General features: G+C 33.1%; 2 protein-coding genes across 4 annotated transcripts; one reads left to right on the forward strand and one right to left on the reverse strand.

Moving 5' to 3' along the window:
- The first annotated feature begins 3,184 nt into the window (after positions 1 to 3,184).
- On the forward strand, positions 3,185 to 7,829 carry LOC110717953 (polygalacturonase At1g48100-like). Its single transcript, XM_021896752.1, has 6 exons — positions 3,185 to 3,749; positions 4,536 to 4,703; positions 4,803 to 4,847; positions 5,481 to 5,688; positions 6,258 to 6,339; positions 7,061 to 7,829. Exons 1-6 carry the CDS (start codon positions 3,327 to 3,329, stop codon positions 7,560 to 7,562), a joined length of 1,428 nt encoding a protein of 475 aa, XP_021752444.1. The 5' UTR covers positions 3,185 to 3,326; the 3' UTR covers positions 7,563 to 7,829.
- A 772-nt stretch (positions 7,830 to 8,601) lies between these two features.
- Positions 8,602 to 24,289, reverse strand: LOC110718138 (probable inactive DNA (cytosine-5)-methyltransferase DRM3). Of its 3 annotated transcripts, XM_021896935.1 has the most exons (12): positions 23,944 to 24,289; positions 22,801 to 22,888; positions 22,564 to 22,692; positions 22,096 to 22,192; positions 21,883 to 21,929; positions 18,430 to 18,540; positions 17,275 to 17,379; positions 15,039 to 15,138; positions 14,214 to 14,323; positions 13,062 to 13,164; positions 12,660 to 12,739; positions 8,602 to 10,317 (listed from the first exon to the last, which is right to left on the reverse strand). In XM_021896935.1, exons 2-12 carry the CDS (start codon positions 22,804 to 22,806, stop codon positions 8,926 to 8,928), a joined length of 2,280 nt encoding a protein of 759 aa, XP_021752627.1. In that variant the 5' UTR covers positions 22,807 to 22,888; positions 23,944 to 24,289; the 3' UTR covers positions 8,602 to 8,925. The 3 variants fall into 3 exon arrangements, with proteins under 3 accessions (XP_021752627.1, XP_021752628.1, XP_021752629.1); XM_021896936.1 differs by lacking the exons at positions 22,096 to 22,192; positions 22,564 to 22,692; positions 22,801 to 22,888; positions 23,944 to 24,289 and having other exon boundaries at positions 21,879 to 21,929; XM_021896937.1 differs by lacking the exons at positions 18,430 to 18,540; positions 21,883 to 21,929; positions 22,096 to 22,192; ... (1 more) ...; positions 22,801 to 22,888; positions 23,944 to 24,289 and adding an exon at positions 15,418 to 15,481.
- Between the last annotated feature and the right edge of the window lie 541 nt (positions 24,290 to 24,830).

Consider the following 24,830-nt stretch of genomic DNA (forward strand, 5'->3'; position numbering starts at 1 on the left):
AAACCACTAACAACTAATTTCAATTAAAGAAACTATGGGCACCCTGTCCTCTATTCCACCTGAATTAAATTGTACTTATAAATACATACATACTGTTTTTAGTAGATAGGGAAAATGTCATGTCGAAAATTTTCTAATTTTTTTACTCGGCTTAAATTAATGACCCTTTTTTGGAGTAAGAGATTGTTATACACACTCGGGGGCATGGTATACCCATGAGCATTTTATTCTCATTTTGATAATTTCTTTTCATTTAATCATCTAATGAAGAGCAAAAACTAACTTTGGATTAGTTGATTGCACGGTACACCCGGTTGTGAATAAAATATTGGGATAGGTAACGTGTTTTGTGTGCGCTTGTAAAAGAACACAATAACTCTATAACAATAATCGAGTAAAGCTTATAACATTGACCGAATAACCTCTATAACACTGACGAAGTAATCCCTATAACACTAACAAAGTAACCCCATGATGACTAGCCACACCGTGTAGCCAACCACATATAAAAATTGGTAAAAATTATTTTCCTAGAAAACAATTTCTTACATAGAGCTTTTTTTTTTTATTGTATATTTTCTATTAGGACAAGTCTTATTTGGTGGGAAAGTATATATTGAGTGTAGACTAAAGATAAATAATCGAAAAACTAGGGAGAAAAGAACTCGATTTGATATCAAATCCAAAAATATGGTACTCAATTTGTTAATATCGGATTAATCTGACTATATATGGATGTCATGTTGGTATTTGATATAATATCTGATTCGAAAATTGGTTACCCAATATTCGAGTATATGAAATAATGACTTATTTCATTATTAGTTTTCATATACCATATTCAATAACAATAATAGTTCCAGTATTCGACCCATTATCATCCAAATTCTATTTTGTATTGGTATAGTATGGGGAGAGGTATGTAAGCTCGCACTGGCAGTATACAATAGAGCAAGTTACCGACGTGTTGAGCTCTCTAGGAACCTTAAAGGAAAGAAAAGGCTAGGAAATGGAAATTGCATATTGTACAATGTACTAGTCCCAAAAAAAGGGGGGGGGACTTAGAAATTACAGAGATCAAAAGTAGAAAGTGGGACATTTTAGATAGTTTGTGAGCCACAAAACATACAACAAAAACAATACTTCTACTACTACCGTGTTTCTACACTTCACAAAAAACATAGAACGAAAGAGATAAACATAAAAATAAAAAATGTAACCAAAGTTTGGTAGAAATTTCAGTTAATAAAAACAAATACATGATGCCAAAAAAATGCCACTAAAAATAGAGGCCGACTCATTTAATAAATAATTCTATATGAAGTTCCTATTGTTTAGTACGTACAAGCTAGACAGTAGGCACGTCAGCATGTATAATACCATATTAGGTACTGTATTATGGAGCCCAATTTGTATTTCTTAGTTTTCATATTATTGATTTAAACGTACGTATGGCAAATGGAATTGTATTGTTACTCGTAAATTACTCGATTAGAAATGATATGGAGATTGAAGCTCCTTGGATTTGAAAATAGATGATTTGGTTTCGATATGAATTAATTTTGAGCTTATAGCTTATTTAATTTTTGTGATATGTTGATCAACTTAGTATGGTATAACGCTTATATTATTTGAGAATTGATCTATCCTAAATATGTCTAAACTTGAGCAAATTAAACTTGAACCAAACTCAATTCTCAAAGCAAACGTGACATTTACATTCTCTAAAGGTATTTTGCTACAATTTGTATTGAGGTGTGTCTATTTTGTGAGTTTATTTTGCACATTAGCTCTTCTATTATTTGCTAATATTCAACATATTAAAAAAAAAAAAAAAAAAAAAAAAAGGACTTTATATTTTGAAACTTACAAAGTTACAAATAAATATATTTATTTTGTCCAATTCAAAAATACAATAAGACATCAATCAGTCAAAGTAACAAACCAGAGCATTGCCTGGTCACACAATAGTTTTTCCTCTAAATATATATATGTGGCATGCAACAACTTCTGTAGTATTTGTACCAAAGAAGTATACCGAATATGAGGTGTTAGATTTAGATATTAGAGCTTTCACTAATAAATTTCTAAACAATAAGTTTGGATTGTATTGGTATAATAATTTCTACATTATCATACAAATACAAATCAATTATAATATTCTTTCTATTGATTGAAGGAATTTCATTATTCCTTTTTTTATTAAAAAAAAAACCCCTATACTAAAAGAGAAAATTATCAAGTATAACTCTGGTGACCCAAATTATATTTAGACCTTGGAATTAGAAAGTGCTAGCAGATTGAGACAGATTTTTATTGAACTCTAACGATTGGTATAACTCCAAGAATTTGTTAGACATGATTGGCTAAAAAAAATATCTAAAATTCTAAAATTTTTATTGAAAGAAGACAAAGATAATGGTAAAAGACATAAATCATATACGTATACGTATATGTGAGAGACCTACTATTCAATAATATACAATTTTTCTCCATCAATACAAGATATATAAATGTTAGGGTTTACAAAATATGCACTAGATAAAAATAGTTTTTCGAGTTTAAAATCAAGAATTAGTCTTATTTAATTCATGTCGTTACCCATTTATATGATCCAATGGTAGAGCTACTTGTATATACATTAACTTAAGCGAACAATATATGATATGATCAAAATATATTGAGAGAAATTTAAATTCGACTAATATAATAAATAAAAACTAGTAAAACTACTTAAAGTTAACCTAATTTGACAAAATTTTCATTTATCGTAATACATTGTGTTTTTATTAAATTTTGAAGTACCACAACCATGTCCTAAAGTAAAAAGAAAATCAAACCTAAACCTAACCCATTTATTTGAACAGCAAGCTTCAATTGTGAAATGAATAAGTGTACACCATTATATCCCTCCAATACAAAACTTAGTCTCCTCATAGAGATCTTGGATCAACCAAAACTCAACACGTGTCGCTTTACGAGTGCAAGCACAACTCTTTGGTGTTCCAACTAGGCATTAAAACTCCAAGTATACCTCACAGCCTCAAACTTCATGAAAATGGTCCCATACTCATTTCTTTTGACACTGTACATTTAACTCTATTTACTTATTTTCCATAAATTACTGCCCATAGTTTATATAACTACTCAGCAACGAAATAAAATATACTCCGTACCAATTTTTGTTGCCAAATTCATCTTTTTCACTTATCTATAACACCTTTTTTTTGCCTATATATAGTTATAGAAGTTCACTTCATTTTCACAAACACATAATAACAAAACTAACCAAAACATTATTTTTTTTTTTCACTCCTTATATTAAAATGGAGCATTGTTCGTATTATACATTTGTCATATTAATATCGATAATTTTATCCCAACATTTTACAAATGTGTTATTTGTAGAAGGAAGAGCTCATTATCATAAGAAAAAAGGTGGGAAATCTTTAGCACCATCTTCTCCTAGTTATGCCCCTGTTCCAAGCGGTGATGATCCAAGTTCACCTTCTCCTGTTGCTCCTTCTACTCCGTACCCGAGCCCAGACTCGGAAGGGCCGTGCATATTCGACGTGACCTCGTTCGGGGCAGTCGGAGATGGGTCAAATGATGACACTAATGCATTTCAGGCTGCTTGGAAGGCGGCGTGTGCCGTCGAATCGAGTGTTGTTCTTGTTCCTGCTAGAGGGAAGTTCATGATCACTTCTTCTATTTTTAGTGGCCCGTGTAAGCCCGGCCTTGTGTTGCAGGTAAACTCTATCTTTCAAGCTTATCATAGTACGAGTGTTGTCACTGAAAATTTAATTACCTTCTAAAAAATTATTTTTTCACTTTCAAATTATTAATAAGTGAATAAATAAACTCCTAAGTTGTATACTAGTATATATGGGTGGTTTTTAATTTTATTTAAGTTTTACTATATTTAATTTGACAATTAAGAAAAAAAGGGGTCAAAAATTAAGGTAGAGGATGTGTGTGGAGCTATAGTTAGAGTAAGAAATAGTAATTACATTAACAATTATTATAAGGAAAAGATTAAATTAAAACTTAAATTTGAGTAATAGTTTTTTAGTTCATAGTTTGAATAAATGAGTACATAAACACAAGTTTTCTTATTTATAATGTTATCACTAATTTAAATTTTGATACAGCTAGAAAATAAGAACACTAAATTTAATTAGCTGACTCATTTTAAAATTCGCGCCAGTTTGAATTTTGTTAATACTAAAATATTGCTACATTTTCGTTACATTCATTATTATGTTGCCATAAAAAATTAAAGCATTTATTAAATTACGAAAATAAGTATGTGGGGAGAGTTGGAAGTGATACACAAGTAGCTATTTTATTATTTGATAATGAAAAAATATTCCCTTGTTCGAAAATTTTCATTCCTACTGACATTTTTACGTATCACCATTTAATTTAAGATGTAAAATGTCGTTAACTATTATTCCAATTGAATACCCCGTAATAAATACTCGAAAGTCGAGCTTGGTGTAATAAAGAGATCAAACGTGTGTTGTATGGTACAGATTGATGGCATATTAATGCCACCAGAAGGACCAGATTGCTGGCCGGAGTCAGACAGCAAAAGGCAATGGTTAGTGTTCTACAGATTAAATGACTTCACCTTAAATGGCACTGGAACCATTGAAGGTAATGGTCAAAAATGGTGGGACCTACCTTGTAAACCTCACAGGGTAATTATTCTTAATTAATTAACCTAATTAATATTATTATTTTATTATTAATGCAATCTTAATTGGGTTTTACAATTTTGTGTTGTTTCTATGTTTCAGGGTCCACATGGATCAACATTGCCTGGACCATGTGATAGTCCTGCTGTAAGTTACCATATCTTACTTTTACATTTTTTATTAACTTAATTTTACTAGGAAAAAAAAAAGTTAAATTATAATTTTAAGATTCTTCGTTTATTTTTGGAATTTTATTGGGGGAATTCAATTTATTTTTAGGATAGTTATCTTGCTATTCATGAAATTTTGATCCTTAAATTGAGCATTTTGTTTTTACACATGTGAATGGAATATACTTTGAGCAAGGAATGTACATAGGAAAGGATTAAGCAGGCAATAGTTGTTTTAATAGGTGATGTAAATGGGATTTAATCCAGGAAATTATTAAGGTAGTTGATATTTACTTCAGATAATACTGAAAACATATATATATATTACCAACATGTTTTGAACAAAATATTCATTTGAAAATTATTTCAAAAAAAAAAAAAAAAAAAAAAAAAATATTCATTTGAAAATTCATTTTCATAGTAAAATTGATATCTTATGCAACTAGTTCTTGAAAAAATTGGAAGGGATTGACTCGTTTGCTCCTTTGAGAGGAGTTCCCGATTTATAACCGTAATATATATCTATGATCATGTCACAAATATAATTACATAAGTTATTATAAGCTTTAATTTCCTTATTTAGTACATACTAATTTTAAATTTTACACAGATGATTCGGTTTTTCTTGAGCAACAATACAAGGATGAGTGGCCTAAGAATTCAAAACAGTCCACAATTTCATGTAAAATTTGATGGATGTGATGGAGTTTTAATAGACAAGATCCAAATTAATTCTCCTCAAAGCAGTCCCAACACTGATGGCATCCATGTTGAAAACACTAGAAATGTTGGCATTTACAACTCCATGATTGCTAATGGTAAGCCTAATTATTTACTTAATCTTTTTGTATTATTGCTAATATTATTAGTAGAATAATTATTCCTAGATCAAGGTCAAACTAACCAAAGATCAAATACAACTATTTTCTTGAATGTATATGTATATATTGGGATGATTTGTACTTTTATTAGAAAAGTAAGTTCAACATATTTGTCTTTCAATTAGAGACGAGACTAAAACTTTATTTTAAGAGACCAAACAAACAAATTTTAACTTTTGCTTATAAAATTACAAGTAGAGTAAGGTTCCAACTTCCAACCTGCGCCCTTATGTTCCACCCCTGCTTCCAAGTGGCACACGGAATTTTATTTGTCTTCCAACCAGGGTCGAGCTATATCTTTTTTTTTTACTAAACCAAACAAACAAATTTTAACTTTTTCCTATAAAATTATATATGATCGGTCTAAGGATCTTTTCCACTCCCTTGTATTCCAAGTGGCACACGGAAAAATTAATCTTGTGATTAGCTCGTTGTTAATAAGTATATTCCTTTTAATTAGTGATTGATCCCAAAATTAATGTGATTAATTATGTAAATGATGACAGGAGATGATTGTATATCAATAGGACCAGGTTGTTCAGATGTGGATATACAAGGGGTGGTGTGCGACCATAGTCACGGGATCAGGTGAATAGTGTTATTTAACGTGAACTCTCTTACTTTCAATTATACAATATTAATATTAACACATGAATTTAATTGTCTTTTTCTTCATGCTAAAGAACTTCCTAGAAAAGGACTTTTTTGGTGTGTTTTTGTTTGGATTTTTATGTTTGGTTGGAATTAGTGTAATTGGATGTTACTAAGTTCAATTGTATACAGTATTCATGGTGTTCAGTGAAACAGCCAAATTCAATTGAAAATTCAGACTGAAATTATATAAAATTTTCCATAGAATATATAAGATGTAGTATTAGCATTAAATTTATTTAAGTTTAAAATAATAGCTTGGAGATCAATTTTAAAGCTCATAAGGTTAAAAAAGAATTGTTACCAAATAGATTATACAGAAATTTTCCTTACCTTCTTTCTTATATCTTTTCATTTATCACATTGTTTGTATCTGTTAAAACTCCACTTATTTAAATTTATTGGCCTTTTATGTAGAACGTATTAATTGAACTTGAGTAGTCTTTATATTTATTTAATCTTTTTGTTTTGGGATGAAAAGAACAAAGCCTAAGAATATTTGTGCATTTAGTATTGTTTGCTTCAATTGTTGAAAGTATGTTCAAAGTAGTGGGTTAAGGAGCATAATCCAAGAGCAAATACAGTTTCAGAAGAAAAATTCTTCCTTTCCCAAAGATATTGAGCTAACCAACACTACTTTGTCTTGTCTAATTGTTAGCATTGGGAGTCTTGGAGTGCACAATTCGCGCTCGTGTGTATCAAACATAACGGTTAAAGGCGCCTTGATCAAGAACTCAGACAATGGGGTAAGAATCAAGACATGGCAAGGAGGGTCAGGCACAGTTTCAGACATATCATTTCAGGATATTCAGATGGAAAACACAACCAACAGCATCATAATAGACCAATACTACTGCCTCACAAAGGCCTGCAGGAACGAAACCTCGGCTGTTTACCTCTCAGGAGTGACTTACAAGAACATCAAGGGCACATATAACAACGTTCGTAGTGCACCTATTCACTTTGCCTGCAGTGATGCAGTGCCCTGCACCAATATAACTATGTCGGAAGTCGAACTTTTGCCTGCTCAAGGGGAGCTTGTTGATGATCCCTTTTGTTGGAATGCTTATGGGATTCAAGAGACCTTAAGTATCCCTCCTATTGAATGTTTACAAGATGGTATGCCGCTTTCGCTTGGAGAACATGTTGATGGGTGTTGATTTCTAGTGTTTGGTTATGATTTTTATTTGAAGCTACATTTTTTTTAGATAGGTGAATGAATCTATATATGTATACAACATAGAGTCCTTGCATTTTTTGGTGGGGCTTTGATGATTTTCATTTGTTAGGATACAATGTAGTAATAGTTCATCCCGTTTGGGATTTTTCTCCCTTGTTGTGTGATGAAATTATGGTACATGATTATGTCTATTGTATGGATTGATTTGATATGTTTATATAGATTGAAGCACTTTTATTTGATCTCACCCTTCATTCACTATATTCCATGATCAAGTTGTTGCTTAATATACATTCTATTAGTTCAATTTGTAGAAAAGAAAAAAGTAAATAAAATACAAATGAAAAGTTATATACTTCCTCTAAACATTTTTACTTGACCTATAGTCTTATGGCACACAATTAAGTAAAATTGACTGGCTTTTTTATTGACTTTCGACTTTTTCATTTTAGTCAAATAATCAAAAAACATGTTTGGTAAATGCCTTTTTAGCTAGCTGAAAAGCCGACTTTTCCACCAAAAACAAAAAGTTAGTCTTGGTTTTGGCTTTTGGCTTTTCATTAATATAATAATTACTTTTTTATCCTTACTTAATAATTAATAATAAATTATTAATAATCACACTTACAAGAGGGACATTTGAGGTATTATGGTACAGTAGTATTACTTTACTCTTTTATCTTCTCTAATCTCTTCTTCAAAGTGCATGCCAAGGGATATGTATAGAGCATGTGTCTGGGGGTTTTAGCTAAAAATTGCATGAATTTGGACAAACAAAGTGCTAAAGAAAATCTAGACTTTGGTATAATTTAATGTCACTTTTTCACATTAGAACCCACAAAATGGACTAAGATAATGAATTGATGCTTTTATTCAGAACAATTGAACAGAAAGGGAAATTCCTATTTGTTGCAATAAATCTTGAGAAAACTTTAGGTCTATGGTTAGGTTTTAGAATAATAGGGAACTAATGAGTAATATTTCAATGACAAAAATGCAAATGGCTTGGAACAATAAGATAAGATGGATCGATATCATTAGATTAGAAATAACAATAATTATACGAGATCTGAATAGTAATACATGATTTATCAGCTAATCAAGCAGTACTAAAAAAAATTTACTAGTTAGCAAACTGCGGAGCATGCTTCTTTGGTTAACATTGTAGAGCAGCTCCTTATAAGCATTTGATGTTCATTTGATTTGTTCACTACTCAGTAAATGAAACTGAGATACATTATGACAGCTTATTACATTCTCAAGCTCTGAAAAATGGGTTATCTATGCAGCACCATTCCAGTCTGCTACACTAAACTCTTGCAGAATAGCGACTTTATTGCTTGTCATGTCCTTCCCATCATACTTCTTACCCGTTGCAGGACACGAACAAATTCATAATACAATGTGAAGTCCAATCCTACATCTTCACCATTTCCAGGAACAATCTTAGAGCCTTTTTCTGAAGATGTACATGGGTTTTGGCAAACAACAAGGTCAAACCCACCAAACTTTTTCATGAGGAACTCCAGTTTATTAATTGTCAGCTTTTGAATACCTTCAATCTGTACCAACTCCCCTGCTTGATCAGTATTCTGCCACCATCTTCTCAAAATCTTACGTTTGGTTTCAGAGGACTCCACTGAAACAACTACTTTCAAATAAATTCCAAGCCGATTCAATGCCACTTCTGCTCCGCCAATCCCACTGTAAAGAGACAACAGAGTTATCCCACCAGGGAATAGGGGCTTCAAAACAGAGAGATAATATCCTAATGTATCAGTTTGAAAGCAAAGCTTCAAGGATTCGAGCCTCTCCACCAAATTCATGTCAGGATTTCTAGTATGGTGAATCGGATATCCTAGAATGCGTTCCAAATGTTCTGGTTCCATGGGGGCAAGTTTTTGTGGGCCAGCCCAAACAAGATTCATTGTACGACAGTAATAGACTACTTTTGTTTGACGTTCACTTGAAAGTACACCTCGAGAGCTGACTAACATCTTTCCCAAGCTACTACAAATTTGAGTTGATCCCACATTATCAGAATTTATACAGCTTAATTGCTTCCTTGTATCCCATGATGGCCACCACTTCTTTGACTGTGGTATCGCTTCTTCAATTGACATTGGCGACTTTGGATCAACATGAAACCGATCTTCAGTAGGAAGATTATGTATGTATCCTTCCATTCTGCTTAAGGCGGAAAAATGTTGAGTATTAACATGTTCCGGTTGGAGTGCATACAAATATTGAGATACTTTTTGCCACTCATCAGCAGATATATTCACAAAATTTCCATATAAGAAGTAAGGAGGTCCATGAAGCACTTTATCAATACTTCTTCCAGAAGGCCTTGATAGCTTGGGTATCCCAGAATTATCACCTAAGATTTTACCCTGCGGTGATGGGTTATTGCCAATCGTAAGAGTTTTTGATTTTTTCCGAGGATAGCCAACACGAGTACTCAAATCTTCATATTCTTCTTTTGGCCTTTTACCCTTTATATCAGCTAAATTAAAATCCCTCATAGAAGAACTCGGCTCATCAAAATATTCTTCCTTTATACCATCGTACATATTCCCTAAGCCCATGCTGCTCCTTTGAGAAAAAAAGTCTTCATCGAGTTTTTCAGATTTAACAGCAAATATATCACCACCACTATGCCCATGCATTCCCTTGATACGATACCAAGAACCATCATGAGATGAACTCTTCATCTTTGAAGGCACCGAAGCATTCTGCACAGAAAATAAGGGAGAAACAAAATAAGCAATCACATCCAGATGGAAGAGAATATACATGATCATGCTGTGCAAGGGAAAATATAATGCATCTAAATATAGACCAGGTTGCTTGTCATCAAGTTATATATACCTAGACCCAAGACCAGATTATGACCAAAAAAGAACCAAACTGATTCGATACCTGATAACGATACATATTGAAGTTGACCAGAGCATTACTGAATCAAACACTAACAATGATTTAATTATTGTCTTTCATACGAAATAATTATTTTTAAAACTCTTGTATTGACAGATCTCCACATAGCAGATTACATTTTCAACTATTACAAAAAAATACCTAATTGATACTCTCTGTCTCAGAAAGGTTTACTTTTTTTTTTTTTTTGTGTGTGTGTGTGTGTGTGTGTGTTGGGGGGGAGGGGGATGATTGTCTGTATAAATTTATGAGCGTAATAAATGTGATAGGAGATAGTGGGGTGCTTTTATTAATTTTAAAAAAGAAAACGATTCATTGTTAATTGTGATAGTGGCCCATTTTTGGCATAGATAAAATAAAAAAAAAAAAAAAAAAGTGTATGAACTAATCTAGGACAAACTTGAATGAAAAGTGTGTAAAACATTATAGAACAAAGGGAGAACATGATTAACAACATAATAATTGATTAAGCACAAGTCCACAAACAAAGAACTGTAACTCTCATTGAATTAATACCAAATTACCAACAGAAATAGATATCCACAAAATAACCAAGGTTTTTTTTTTATCTTTAATAAACTAGTGAACTACTAATTAAAAATTGAAAATGGAGAGAGAAAAAGACATCTCTCTTTTGCAGTACTTCTCAAAAGCAATGAAAGATTAAATGTCAAAAGTACAGTAAAATATAACCAAACAAATATAGCACGCAGCCTAATCAGCTGCAGCAGTAGTCCCAATCCACATCGGGGCAGAAAAATTCATCATCCACAGTTGTTGCATAAATTATCAAGAAAAAGTTCAATGTTGACCTGACTCATGCCCAATTAAACCCAAATTGACCCAGTTAAGAGTCTTTCGATCAAAACTCAAATAACCCAACAAACCCAAATGATAACCCATCCTGATACCACTCAATACATAATCACCGATTCCATTTTGATCCGCCAAACCAAATGCTCAACAGACCCAATCAAAACTACCCATGTTCTACCTCTATATCTATCAGAAACAATTATAAAATATATTAACATGAAAAGCACGTATGCTGATATGATATGCATGATACTAGAAAACTGATTCCAATCTCAAAAGAATGTGCCTAACTTAGCTACTCTAAAACAAATGACAATTTATCGAAAGTACTAACATCCCATCCTTGTTCATTTCCACAAAAATGTTCCCAGCAAATACCACACCATTTGGAAAGTGATATGCAATTTCAAGCAAAGGAAATACATGAGCAAATTGGAAAGCACAAATCTGACCAATTTCCCTCTTAAGCAGTGACACAGTTAACAAGTTGTCTTATTTCTAGGTCTAACATATAGACTCACATGTAGTTAATTTATATGCTAACAGGTCTTACATATCCCTCAACTCACCTCCAGGCTCCTATTTGGATGAGGAAATAAAGGGACATATTAAAGAGGTAATCAAGATAAACTGTATCCCTTATGTTAGGATAGAAATATTAGAAGGGAAAGGGAGGGCAGAGAAAGTGAGGGATATAATTTCCCTTATTTGGGTAACGAATATGGCAAGGGAATGGAAAGGATAATGGAGGAATCCATTTTCCTTCACATTTTAATATACAAAATCTCTCCATTGTTGGAAGGTCTCTCTCACCTCACCTCTACTCTCCTCCCTTTCTCTTCCCTCTTTTTCCTTCCCCTCCCCTCCCTTTCACTATTGTTATCCAAACATAGTGTAAAGAGTAGAAGTATGATTATGAATGACAATTGACATAATCTTAGATGCTAATGTCTCAATTTCTATTACACCCTTGAGTAAGACATATAACTGCAATTTACTTTACCAATGAACTGAGTTATAAAATTTTGAGTAACCAAAGTCCAAACCAGCAGCAGCAGCCAGCTTGTATTGACAGACCTACCTCTAGAGGAGGATGTGAAGATATACAGCTTAACTCTTAGCAAGTCATAGATAGTGATGTTAGAGTAAACACAAAATTAAATAACAAACTGGACTTCGAGGAAAAGAGAAACTAGGAGTTAAATGGCCTTCAAAGCCCTTGTTGTGACCATATCATTTATTAAACTTCACTCACTAGGAACAAAGTTTACACATATTGTACACACAAACATAAAAATGTGAGAAGAAAAAGTTGTGAAACCTTAGTACTCAGGAGATAAGATTCACCCATTTGGCTAGCACATATGCAGTTGGCAAGCTCAATGACCGGCACTTCCGAACCTTAAAGAGAAAAGATTAAAAAACAATGAGCACCTTTGTTTTTGCCCACAAGAAAAATCTACGACAAGCAACAAGCTCGCAGTAACCATGCACACAGCTAATATTGTTAGATAGTTCAAAATTACTCCCCTCAGTGAATCAAAAATCAAACCCTGGTTTGACCCACCCACAAAGAAAGCATATATTTAAGTGATGTTTGAAACCAAATAGAATAACCTTTTCAAATTATATATAGCAGAGGTACATAGCCAAATGCACACCCTTCTATCTCTGACAAAAGGCTCCAAACAGCCAGCTACCATACATCACAAAGAAATCTTACCCAGCTTTTCAATTGCCAGTGAAACTTCTTGCTCGTTAAATCCCATTTGAAGCAGCTGCAGAGTCTTGTCCATGGTTCCAAACAAAGCATCTGTACTGCAATTCTGTAGTTCAAAGTATTAAATAATTAAAAGAAAACCATGCAACTCTGTGAATCTACACACATCTTTATCCTACTAAATTACCACAAGGCTGCTCCAGCCCATGATGGATCGCCATTTCCTGCAGACTTTTGACTGTACATGGCAAGGTTGCTGAAATCTAATTCTGGATCTTGTGATGCAATGATCTAAGAAGTGCACATGATCCCAGATCCGTACTAGGATCTTTTGATTCCACATTAACAAAAAGTAGAATGTGGGGGTCTTAATTTAATTCTGGAATCCCAACTCGAATAAATAAATCCAAAATGCAAGGGATACAGCAGGATAGGTCCCCCATCAGGACACAAAAACATCATACAGGATCCTGGGGGGACCTTAATCAGTTGAGATGAAAACCATAAAGAATCATTAATAGAATTGTGAGAACTCTTTTTCTCTCTTTAGTTGTCTTGCCTAGCTATGTTGTGTTGGTGCATCAAACAAATATATACTTGTATGTACTTTGTATTAGGTACTTGTTTACCCCGTATAACATTAGATTACTCCCTTGTCCCAACTAAATTCTCATACTTTCCACTAATGTCCGCGTCTATATAATTATCACCCTTCCCTTTATCGCATTTACCCACCAATATTCTATTACCTCTTTCTTCCCACTATTAAAAGTAGTAAGGATCTCACACTCTCTCATTCAATAAAAAATATTCCTCCACTATCTTCCATGCTTTTCAGTTATCATTTAATGGATAAGCCAACAACAGTTTATCACCTAAAACTCTGTGCAAGCCTTCCTATGATCATTAAATTGGGACAGAGGGTACTAACTTGGATATATGAACAATTCAGTGAATTCACGCAAAAAGATGTAACATACAATTATACACTTTCTAAGGGAAACTTGTAATACCAAGCTTCAAAAATGTCACACAGCATAAAAGAAAACCATCAATTCAAGCATTAAGATGTAACACAGTTCATACAAATTTTAAGAGAAAAAATTGTAATACCAAGCTTCAAAAAAAATATCACAGCATAATAAAACAACACACCTCATTACTGTCCACATGATCACCATTTGGCAGGCTGTTACCGTTTTCACTCTCAGCAATCTGAGCTGCAATTATGAAGTCCACTAGCTCATTGATTGGAGCACTCTTACCTGGTTATAGCACCAAATTAATCCATCCATTTACGATTACAGATGTATGGAAACTAATTTCAATACCCTTTAATTTCTTATCCAGAAAATACAGTAGTCCCAACAAACTTTTTATATTTAATGGATCATTTGTCTGAAATGCCTAGGAAGCACAATAAGGTTACAATCATACAGCACAAAATCTAAATAAACAATAATATTAGGGGAAATAAAATAAACTCAAGCAGCCAGAAAGTTCAGGACGAAGGATTAAACATAAAATAGAAATATATATAGAGTACCTGTCCAATATTACCATATACTATTGGTGTCAAACAGCATATTGGTGATCTCTCCACTCCGTAAACTCAAAAGAAGTAAGACTTTTGAGTAATAAATAATAGAATGTAAAATGGGAAAAATAAGAACAATCCTGACATTCATTCTTTGAATAGCCCCACCTTTTGATTAACTGAAAAAAATCCCAGGTTAATGCGTAGTGGGGTGGGCTTCCTAAAATGACAATAATAAAATATTTTTAAAATGCCATGCGTGACATCCTAATTGGTCTCCAGATTATATTTTAATTAGGAGAACTGGCTCTAAATAATACTTCATATAAACTTTGCCATATGTACAAAATAACACATAACTATCTTCTTTAAAAGCATTATGAGCTATAATATTAACTTTATTAAAAAAATTCTAACTAATACAAGGTTGAACTTCAGCTTACCAAGTTTACTGATTGCAAAGTCAACATCAGCAATGGGAAATTTCATCATTAATAATGATGCCCTCTTGTCACCATCAAGATCCTCAACTGCATCAGGCTCCTACAGACAATGAGACCAAAGGTGTAACTCAAAGAGGCATAGATAATGCAAAAGAACACTCGCTATAACTTATAAAGGACTAAAATCAGACACACTAGTGGAGGTCATCAAGCAATAAATGGAATTTTTGAGCAATAATACATATTTCAGTTAGGCAAAGCTGAGTAAAAAGAAAGAGTAGCATATACAACATAGGCGATAATTGGAAAATATATATATTTCTAAGACAACCTCATCAACAAATTCAAAAACCAATCAATATACTGGGAGAAAGCATACCAGCCTTTGGAAGGTCAAAATCAACCAAGAAGACTCCGGCGTCTCAATGGCCATCTTCAAATTCCTAAAGTCAAGCATTTGTGAGTGGTTTTCTCTCAACCTTGAGAAATTTTGGTAAGTTTGTTTTAGATCAATTTCAATCCCTTTATGTTTTTATTTTTTTAGATATGCTAACTTACTCTATTAATCTTCTTGGGCGATGGAATGCACAATGGATGGTGGTTATAGAGGAGAAACTAGGGAGTAAATTTTATAAACCATGGTCCACCTTAGCACTCATTGACAGTATCTTACAAACACAAACCAGAAGTAAATTTTATTAGACTATCTGACAAGTAATGAAGACAACGTCATTGCAAGATTGAACTAAATCTTGTTCAACTAGAAAGCAATTAATGGGGATGGGGAATTCTTCAAGGTCCTTTTCAAGTAAATCAAACTATTTTCTTTTTGATGGCTTGATCATAGCCCCTTGATTTCCAGCTATTCCAAAAGCAAACTTTATTTAGAAGGAAATGGTTCCTCTTCTAGTGAGGATCTATAGTGAACATTGGCACTGGGTAGGAATAATACTAATGACATGCTCCAAGAGTGAAGGCAGGGGTTGATTATTTCACCTGATATTTGTCTGATTATCAGAGCTGATAGTAACTAATTCACCTACTTGAGGTTGCAAAAATAAAAAATAAAAAAGTAACTAGCTGGTTGCTATGGCATAATGCTTCTATGGCAATTACTTCCTCCTTTTTTTATTTACTTGACTAACATTCCTAAAATGGGAAAATCATATAACTTGACCCATAATATATCACGTAAACTTTTGGTAGCCAAATTCACTAAATTACCCTTATAAAACGCATGAGGGGACAACAATTCATCTGCTCTTAAAGGTAATGAAGTAAACCATGTGCACCAATCACACTTTCTTTCTCCTTTCTTTCAATATTGGGCCAAAAGCCATAGGTCAAGTAAATAAAAACGGAGGAAGTATTTGGTAAGTTTGGTAGGGCCAAAACTACAGCGTCTTTTCACAAGCTTCTTTATCTTCTGGTTTGTTGTGGGACAAGATCACTTATATAGTGTCATTATAAAGTATGTTGGCTTGGCCTTTTAAGAGTTGCTTGATAGAGGAATTTCATACAAACTGAGTTAACCAATAATGTTGTCCATTTTTTAGTTGTTAATATATTCAATATTTGCTTTTAAAAAGAGAAAGAAAGAAGGGAAAAAACAACTACTATAACTATAGGCTATAGCAATGATAACGACAGATTGACAGTGCAAGTAGTAACAGATTTAAAACCAAAAAAAAAAAAAAAATGAACAACAACAACAAACAAACCTATGATGGAGGTGTATAAAGTTTACAATAAAGGCATCTAAAGCCATCTGATAGAATATTTCCCTAAAACAAAACAAATACATAACTCAGCAGGAATGTCTGTTCAAACTGTTAAGTGCATTATTTCTATGTCAATTCATACAGATAAACAAGATAGTAGAAGACTCAAACTCTAGGCATCCACTTCAATGCATAATTTACTCACCCATTTACCTAAATCATACTACGTGGCAAGATTCATCAATATTTCCTTTCCTAAAAAGCATGTATAACCTTAGGACAATTGCTTTTCTTCAATTTTAGTATCATTCATTCTCTCTTATAGTAGAAACTACATAATAAATTACTCACTCCACAAAGAGAAAACAAACTACAAAAACACAACCATGGGCAAGTTGATCACTGTTCCTTTGCTCCTATGTTGTATAGCATTCATTCTTTCTCATTGCAAAACTACGTAGAATAATGAGTCACGCCATGGAAAAACAAACTACAAAAACATAACCATAGATAACCTGCTTTGGATGAAATTCTGCAGATGTAATGGCTTCTAAATCTTTATCATCACCAAATAAGCTATCCAACGACTCTGATGACATAGATTTTGTTCCTTGCAGAGTCTGTGTATAATAAAAGAAAATCAAACTTTTTAAGATAGGAGAAACATGATTGACTCAGTGTGAAAAGATGAGACACGATAGGGAAAGTTACCAAATGTAGCTTCATAAGTTATTATCTGGATCTAATATATTAACAAATAAAATCATTTGCTACTGAGCAGATACACGTTTAGATAGAGGATCATTTCCCAACTTTCCTAAAAAGTGCTCTCATTTTGACAAGACAAAAGAAACAACTAAGCAAATTTTTTTGTCAACAGTCATCAAAGATTAAACTTTACAGGTCTGGTATCCTAGTGTATTCTTATTAAGGAAGATTGATTGTAAAAAAAATTACCATATGTAAGTTCATTCATTGAGAATTGTGATTTTGCAACCTCTGTAAAATAGGTCATTTAGGATTGAAACTTGAAAGCATACAGAAAAAATTGCAGCTGCAATGCCTGCAATCACATTCATGATGATAGTTTGAAGTTGCAATCATCTCACAACTGCAATGTCACCGACGCATACTGAGGCCGTAGGGTGATTGATCAATTAATTAGAAAGGAAGGTGGCAATTTATTAGCCCATTTATCTCATTCTGTGTCTCTCTTTTTTCATCATAATAATCTTTATAGAATGCTTTGTACAAAGGGAAATTAACCTTTGTCGCCCATTTTGGATGGTTGAGATAGGTTCAGATTTGTATATCAACATCAATATTATCCTAATGCTTCTAAAAGAGGATCTCACCCCGGGCAGGGTAATGGAGGTAAAATGTATGGAACCCAAACTTTCCACTTGTCCTCGGCAAGCGGTACCCATTTTCAAACTTACACTAATTAAGATGCAATGTAAATTAGCGAGCCATTTTAACTTATTCCATTTATATTTAAAAGTAATGGCACATGAATATTACATCATAAAATGGATTGTAGAGGTATAGTTTCATATATTAAGAACTATAACAGAACTAAGAAGTTCCTTTGGAATCTAATGAATTCACAAAAGCCCGAATAGGACACATCGTGATCTTCCAAAGATGCAGAAATAACATTTATATAATACCTTCTCTACATGATTCTGAGCATCAGACACAGGTGGGCTTCTGTTGTAACTACGTTCATCAACCAATGGACCCAACGAATCTGATGATTCAGAATTTGACTTTTGATCAGCCTATAGAAAGGGAAAAAAAAACATGTATAATTAGCCATTGTAGCTTAAAATATAGAAAAACTACCGATGAATAATACTAAGTGACAAAGATTTTGACGTATTAGCAACCAAGGGAGACGGAATGAATAGATCATTATAAATTCTATTTACATCATGCATGATGACATAACACCTTCATTTTCTACTCTTTTTTCTAAGATGCTCTTAACCATTGTCTTTTCCACTTGTCAACAACTAACACCAGCATAACAATTAAGCCAAGTATCATGGTGTCAGCAAAACCATTTATTACTAATATGATAGATAAAACAATAGGTGATCAAAATTAAATAACTTATTCAAAGTGGATGTTGGTCAGAACTAATTTAGTTTAAACTATTCAATTAGAGTTCTACACTATTTTGTTTGTATTTCACACTGTTGGAATCTCAGATCCCAATGTTAAGCAGGTAATTTTCATTATCAATACCTCTACTGAGAAAAACAGAGAAAACAAAATGACGAAGCTGACGTTGTGGCACCTATCAGCCATTTAACACAAGAAAAACAGTAGATTAAATATAAAATTCAAACTAAAAAATTGTGCCTCATATACGAAAGGCATGCGCCCTCGCCTAAGCTCCAAGGACCCTTGGCACCTTGGTGTGTCTAACTCTTTTTAAAGCTAAAGATACGAGAACCACTTAAAAAGCAACTTTGTACGACTAATTAAAATACACAGAACTACCAATAACAATGTTTAAAGCTTTCAAATTACCCCATAATCCCAAAAAAAGACAATAACTGTTTGTGAAGGAAATACAAACAATGTAATGAGGCCTTTGACATCAATATCACAGTTTAAATCATCGTGATACAAAAAAAAAGAAAGGTAGACTACTCTATCCCGTATACTGGCCGCTCACCAATCACCATTCATGGGCCATGGGCCTATGTTGCAAAACTTAATGATATCCAGTGACAGCACCAAACAAGTTCACGTATACCCAAAGACTTCCCCTGTTCAGTTAGAACGCCCAGAGCTTCCACAATTATCCAGTAAAATGCAACACATAAATTGCTATCAAGCCCAGTAAATCCCCATTATATCTCATGTGATCTGTTCAAATAGTAAATTCTTAGCTGAGAAAAAGAAAGGTCCACCATTTGCTAAGCATACAACAAAATAACAGGAAAAAGCACACATCACTGGCCACTATGGAGGTATTTGGTTAGGAGCTTTTTGGAGTAAAAAGAGCCTTTGGAGCCAAAACATATGTTTGACCATTTCAAAAAGCTATTTGGTGTGTTTGGTAAAGAGCTTCTTAAAAGAGCTTTTCAGGTTAAAAAAAAAAAAAAAAAAACTCTTTTTTAAAAAACTCATATAAGGAGTTTTGAAAGAGCTTTTAGTTTTTTTAATGTTTATACACTAAAAAAACTAATAGCTAACAACTATTTACCAAACACTTTTACACAAACAGCTAATTACAATATCGAAACAGCTAATGCAAACAACTAATAGCTAACAGCTAGTCCTAAAAGTTAGTTGCCAAACAGAGCCTATATGTGCAATTTGTATCCAAACAAATTTCTGGAATTCGGACCATTAGGAACTACAACCTCAAGGCAATCACAATCTAATTGAACACAAAATACTATCCATAATCTTTGAATTGTCAAATTTTAATTATATAATACAATTTGAATGTGGTTTTTTCGATTTGACCAAGAAAATTAGATACTTCCTCCGTTCAAATAATGTTACACCACTTGCCTTTTAGAGTTGTTCTAAAAACACTGCACCATACCCATTTTAGGAAAAAAAAATATCTCTATTCACACTGCATATACCCAATATACCCTTATTTATTAGCACTTGTTTATTTAATTTAGGGAAATTTGAAAATACCACCAACAATTATACTCATTTTGTAAATAACCACCAACAATTTTGTTTTTTTACTTTACCACCAACAATTCTTCAAAACCTTTAAAATTACCACCTGTTTCCCTAACTCCTCTATAGTGACGTCATAGTGGGCCCCATTCTTCAATTTCCTTCATTTTCCCCTTCTCTTCTCTCGGTTCTCACCTTTGTTCTTCCCTCTTCTTCCCTTTCTCTACTTAATTTTGCAAAATAATTGTGATCAGTGCGGCAATTAGGGTTTTAATTCACCATTCTTACTCCTGCCAAACAACAATGCAACACCAATTCCATAATCATGTTATCAAAAAGGTATATTTAATTAGGGTTTATGAAATCAATTTGGGGGGTTTTCAATTAAAATTAGGGTTTATAAAATAAATTTGGGGATTTGAATTTTGTGGTTAGTTAGTTGCAAAATTGGCTATTAATTCGCGATTTATTGCTAATTTAGGTTGCAATTTGTGGTTATTTATGTACGGATTTTATTACCACAATCACTTAAAAAACACAAATTACCTTGAATGCTTGGTCCCCCCCTCTCTCCAATGATGCTGCTTTTGCTTTGCTTTTGGTCCCTCCCCCCCCCCCCCCGCCCTATTTCTCTAAGAATATTGACGAAATAACCCTATTTTATGAAAGAAAAAGGAGAGAGAGAGAAAAAAGTGATGAATGTATCAATTGGCCTTCAATTTGTGTGGGTGAGAAATCTGTAATGGGGATTAAAGAAGAGACATGGAAGAAGAGGGAAGAACATAGGTGAGAATCGAGAGAAGAGAAAGGGAAAAGGAGGGAAGTTGAAGAGTGGGGCCCACTATGACGTCATTGGGCAAATAGGTGGTAATTTTAAGGTTTTGAAGAATTGTTGGTGGTAAAGTAAAAAAAAAAAACTGTCGGTGGTTATTTACAAAATGAGCATAACTGTTGGTGGTATTTTTCAAATTTTCCTTTAGTTTATGCTTACAATCACATGGACAATTTTGTATTTTTGTCTTTCTCTCTCTTCTTTTTTCCCACTAAAAAAAAATTGTGCCCTCCCCCCATGGTGCAATATTAAAGGAACGAAAGAGGTAGATATTTTAACCCTAATAATAATTTCGTTATACACCAAAAATCATGCAACTAATTAGAGGGGGGGGGGGGCATGATATTGCTTTAAAATTACAAATCAATGCAATTCTTGATTTTCCAACTACAGGTTTTTCCTGAATGCCAAATAACTAGCAGGAAAGTGTATAGGTATGTCAAATTTATAGGATTTTTAACACAAGTTTTGTAAAGGGAAAAGCAAAATATGATAAGACAATGATAGACAAAATTGCAATGCTTGGAAATCCCTTAATAGCCAGTCATGCAAATTATATATCAAATGCACAGAATAAACAAACCCTCAACCAAAAAACCATACGAGATAAAGCTAACAAAACATTCTTACTTACTGAATATGCAAAGAGTGTGTCCAACAACAAGCCAGCATCTTGCTCCCCTATGGTTTTCAGAAAGATATATTTTATCAATAATAATCACATAAATATATACACAAACAAAATTAGCTAATACTGGGTCAATTTCTCCTTGCAACTTCCTTTTTCTAATTTGACATATTGCAGCATACATTGCAGAAATCACAAAGATAAAATCACATTTGCTACCTTTTTCTTTAATCACTTTATCTATTAGAGAAGGAGTAAATCCCATGCCAATGAAAGAAGATCTCAAATTAGTTCCCGATGAGCTGGCAACATTTTCCTGAGAAATATGATATCAATAAAAGACGTTAATATGTCCTGAAAGAAACCTTCTGATCCAGAAACATGAGTCCAAATCCTCACATTTGCACATCAGTGCAATTAAAATTTGACGCAAAGAAAAGCAAGTCCCCAAAACTTAGAACCACAAATATATAAAAGATGAAAATATATTGTCATTGGCATGACCACTAAATGATTAACCCAGGAAAAAGCATCATAATGTTGATATGTTACTTTTGGAACTTGCATACATATATCACATTTAGGACTGACAGGAGATTACAAGTGCAAGAGGGGAGACAATTTAACAGATTGCAATATCTCCATTCAACATTTAGAATAAGTGAACAACAGAAAATTTCACATTACCCCAAGATGCCTTGGCTCTGCAACCTCAGATGTCATTTCAAATCCCAATCCATCTATGTCACATATGCTTTGGTTTTCATCCTCCCCATCAGATAAACTTTCTGTATCTGAGATGCTTAAAACCTTAGGCTGAAAGAGCCATAAAAAAAATATTTACAAATACATATATTAGCCAAAAAAACATATTGCGGACATGATGGATCATCTATCAAATCAACAGAAAATTTGAGAGCATACCATCATGAGACACAATAGTAGCAACAGTGCTCAAGATGTGTACTTGGTGATCCCCAAACTACACAACCTGAGCACTTTCTTGAGATTCCTGAAAAAAAACACAAACACATGCAAGTGAAGCAACCAAAAATAATAATAATTATTTATAAAAATGAAATATATGATTACTTTTAACTCTTCGGATGAAATTAAAGAGACAAAAAATTTTAAGAATACAGTGGATTAGCCATTTATCGTGCTTATATAATGTATTATCAATAGAAGGAAAAAGGCACCAAACAACGACATAATGTATCAGCAAAGCACATATCCTGAATTTCCTTCATTTGGTACCAGATTAGTAGGACAATTTTTTTTATGAGCAAAAAGCGATCACCCCATGACGGGAAAACACAATAAATAGGAGAATATTATAATTATTTTACATTAAGTTTGGGTACCTTTCAATTCCCTACCTTTCCTATCTCATTCCACACCCAAAACAAGACAAAAATGGGTCGTTCATTCAACCTATCTCCCCTTCATTTTCTCTAACTTTTCACATCCAAACACACTATATGTGAATGCCACATTCTAGCTAAATCGCGTTTAACAGGAGTGACATTCATTTCAACCACATTGACAACAACAAAACAATATCATCAAACAAAAGCATCAAGATGTTCCATTGCAAAACCAAAGGCAATACGTTCCTACACCTCGAACAGGTAAGGAAAGGCAGTTTACTACTCGATTTTGTAAAGCTAGCCCACAACTCCAATAGTCCAATACATCACATTCTAGCTCACACGTATAAAAGTTGAACAAACAAGCGATGATCTCAAAATGGCTCAATATCAAAGCCTTCTTAAACAAAATTTTTGAACAATAATGACAATGCCAAAAACCGGACCAAACCGAAACAGATTTTGACCAGAATACGATTTGACGGAAACAAGTAATTCAATTTTAGTCCTAATTGAACTATTATTCTACATTTGCGACAGAATTTACAAGAAATTGATACCAAAATCAATATTATAATTCAACAACAAAAAAAAATTAGACACCAAACTTGCATGCAAACTCAGACCAAAATTCATCCAAAAAACAAGAATTCTAACAATCACAAAAGGGGGAAAATAGTTAGGGTTTCTCACAAACCTCACAAACAGAAAACGGTGAATTTACGACATGCAAACTCAGTGGATGTAACTGGAGGAGAGAGAATCCAGCAGTGTCGTGACCTGTGTCAGTCGAAGCTGTGGTCGAAGATGGCGGTGTCGCAGCGGCGTAGAGTGTGATTGCAGGCGGCGGAGATGGCGGCGTCAGGTGGCGCTGACGGCGGATGAGAGAGAAAGTAAGTGTGCGCGTGTGTGTTTGTGTACGACTACTGCTTTGACCGTAGATTCAATTAAATAATTAGGAATTTTTTATTTTGTGTTTGGTACTGACACTAACATTTCGAAACCAACATGATTTTGTACTAATGCTTGACTGGTTGACCGTAGCTATAAAATAAATACAGGCCCTTTTATGGTTTTTCCCGTGACAAATTCGAGCATCGAGATCTTATTCCCCGTCTTTGTTATACTTCCTCGCGAATAGATAGAGAGAATTTATTAATTACAAGAGAAAGTAAAAAGGGAAAAAGGATAACCAAAGTCTTTAGGGTTATATATGAGAAAATTTTTGTCAAACAAATATATATAAGAAGATTAAAAAGAAATATTAAGAATTAATATACATTAACAACACTGATTCAGGCTTGTTTTGCCTCATGAATTATCGTATTTATACTTCATACCAGTTAAGGAAATTTGTTTAATGCTTATACGATTATATGTATTGACTAAATATACATTACTCAAAAGAGATATTAAGAAGAAAAATTTGTTATTAATACTACACGAAAACTAGTATTAAAAAAATCAAATAATTATATATCTATTATACAAAACAAATAAAATCCTGTCAAAAAAAATATATAAAACAAATAAAACATAACACATACCTTTATACTTGATTCAAAAAGTAAATTATTATGATCC

This window comes from Chenopodium quinoa, unplaced genomic scaffold (assembly GCF_001683475.1).
Source record: "Chenopodium quinoa cultivar QQ74 unplaced genomic scaffold, ASM168347v1, whole genome shotgun sequence".
Lineage (NCBI taxonomy): Eukaryota > Viridiplantae > Streptophyta > Magnoliopsida > Caryophyllales > Amaranthaceae > Chenopodium > Chenopodium quinoa.

Excerpts from the sequence above, each read along its gene's own strand:
- LOC110717953 (XM_021896752.1), top strand. The coding sequence starts at position 3,327 with ATGGAGCATTGTTCGTATTATACATTTGTCATATTAATATCGATAATT. Across the intron at positions 4,704-4,802 it reads TACCTTGTAAACCTCACAGG|GGTCCACATGGATCAACATT; the intron begins GTAATTATTCTT and ends TCTATGTTTCAG. Across the intron at positions 4,848-5,480 it reads GACCATGTGATAGTCCTGCT|ATGATTCGGTTTTTCTTGAG; the intron begins GTAAGTTACCAT and ends AATTTTACACAG.
- LOC110718138 (XM_021896935.1), bottom strand. Across the intron at positions 21,930-22,095 it reads TAAAGTGATTAAAGAAAAAG|GGGAGCAAGATGCTGGCTTG; the intron begins GTAGCAAATGTG and ends TGAAAACCATAG. Across the intron at positions 18,541-21,882 it reads ACACACTCTTTGCATATTCA|GCTGATCAAAAGTCAAATTC; the intron begins GTAAGTAAGAAT and ends CCCTTTCTATAG.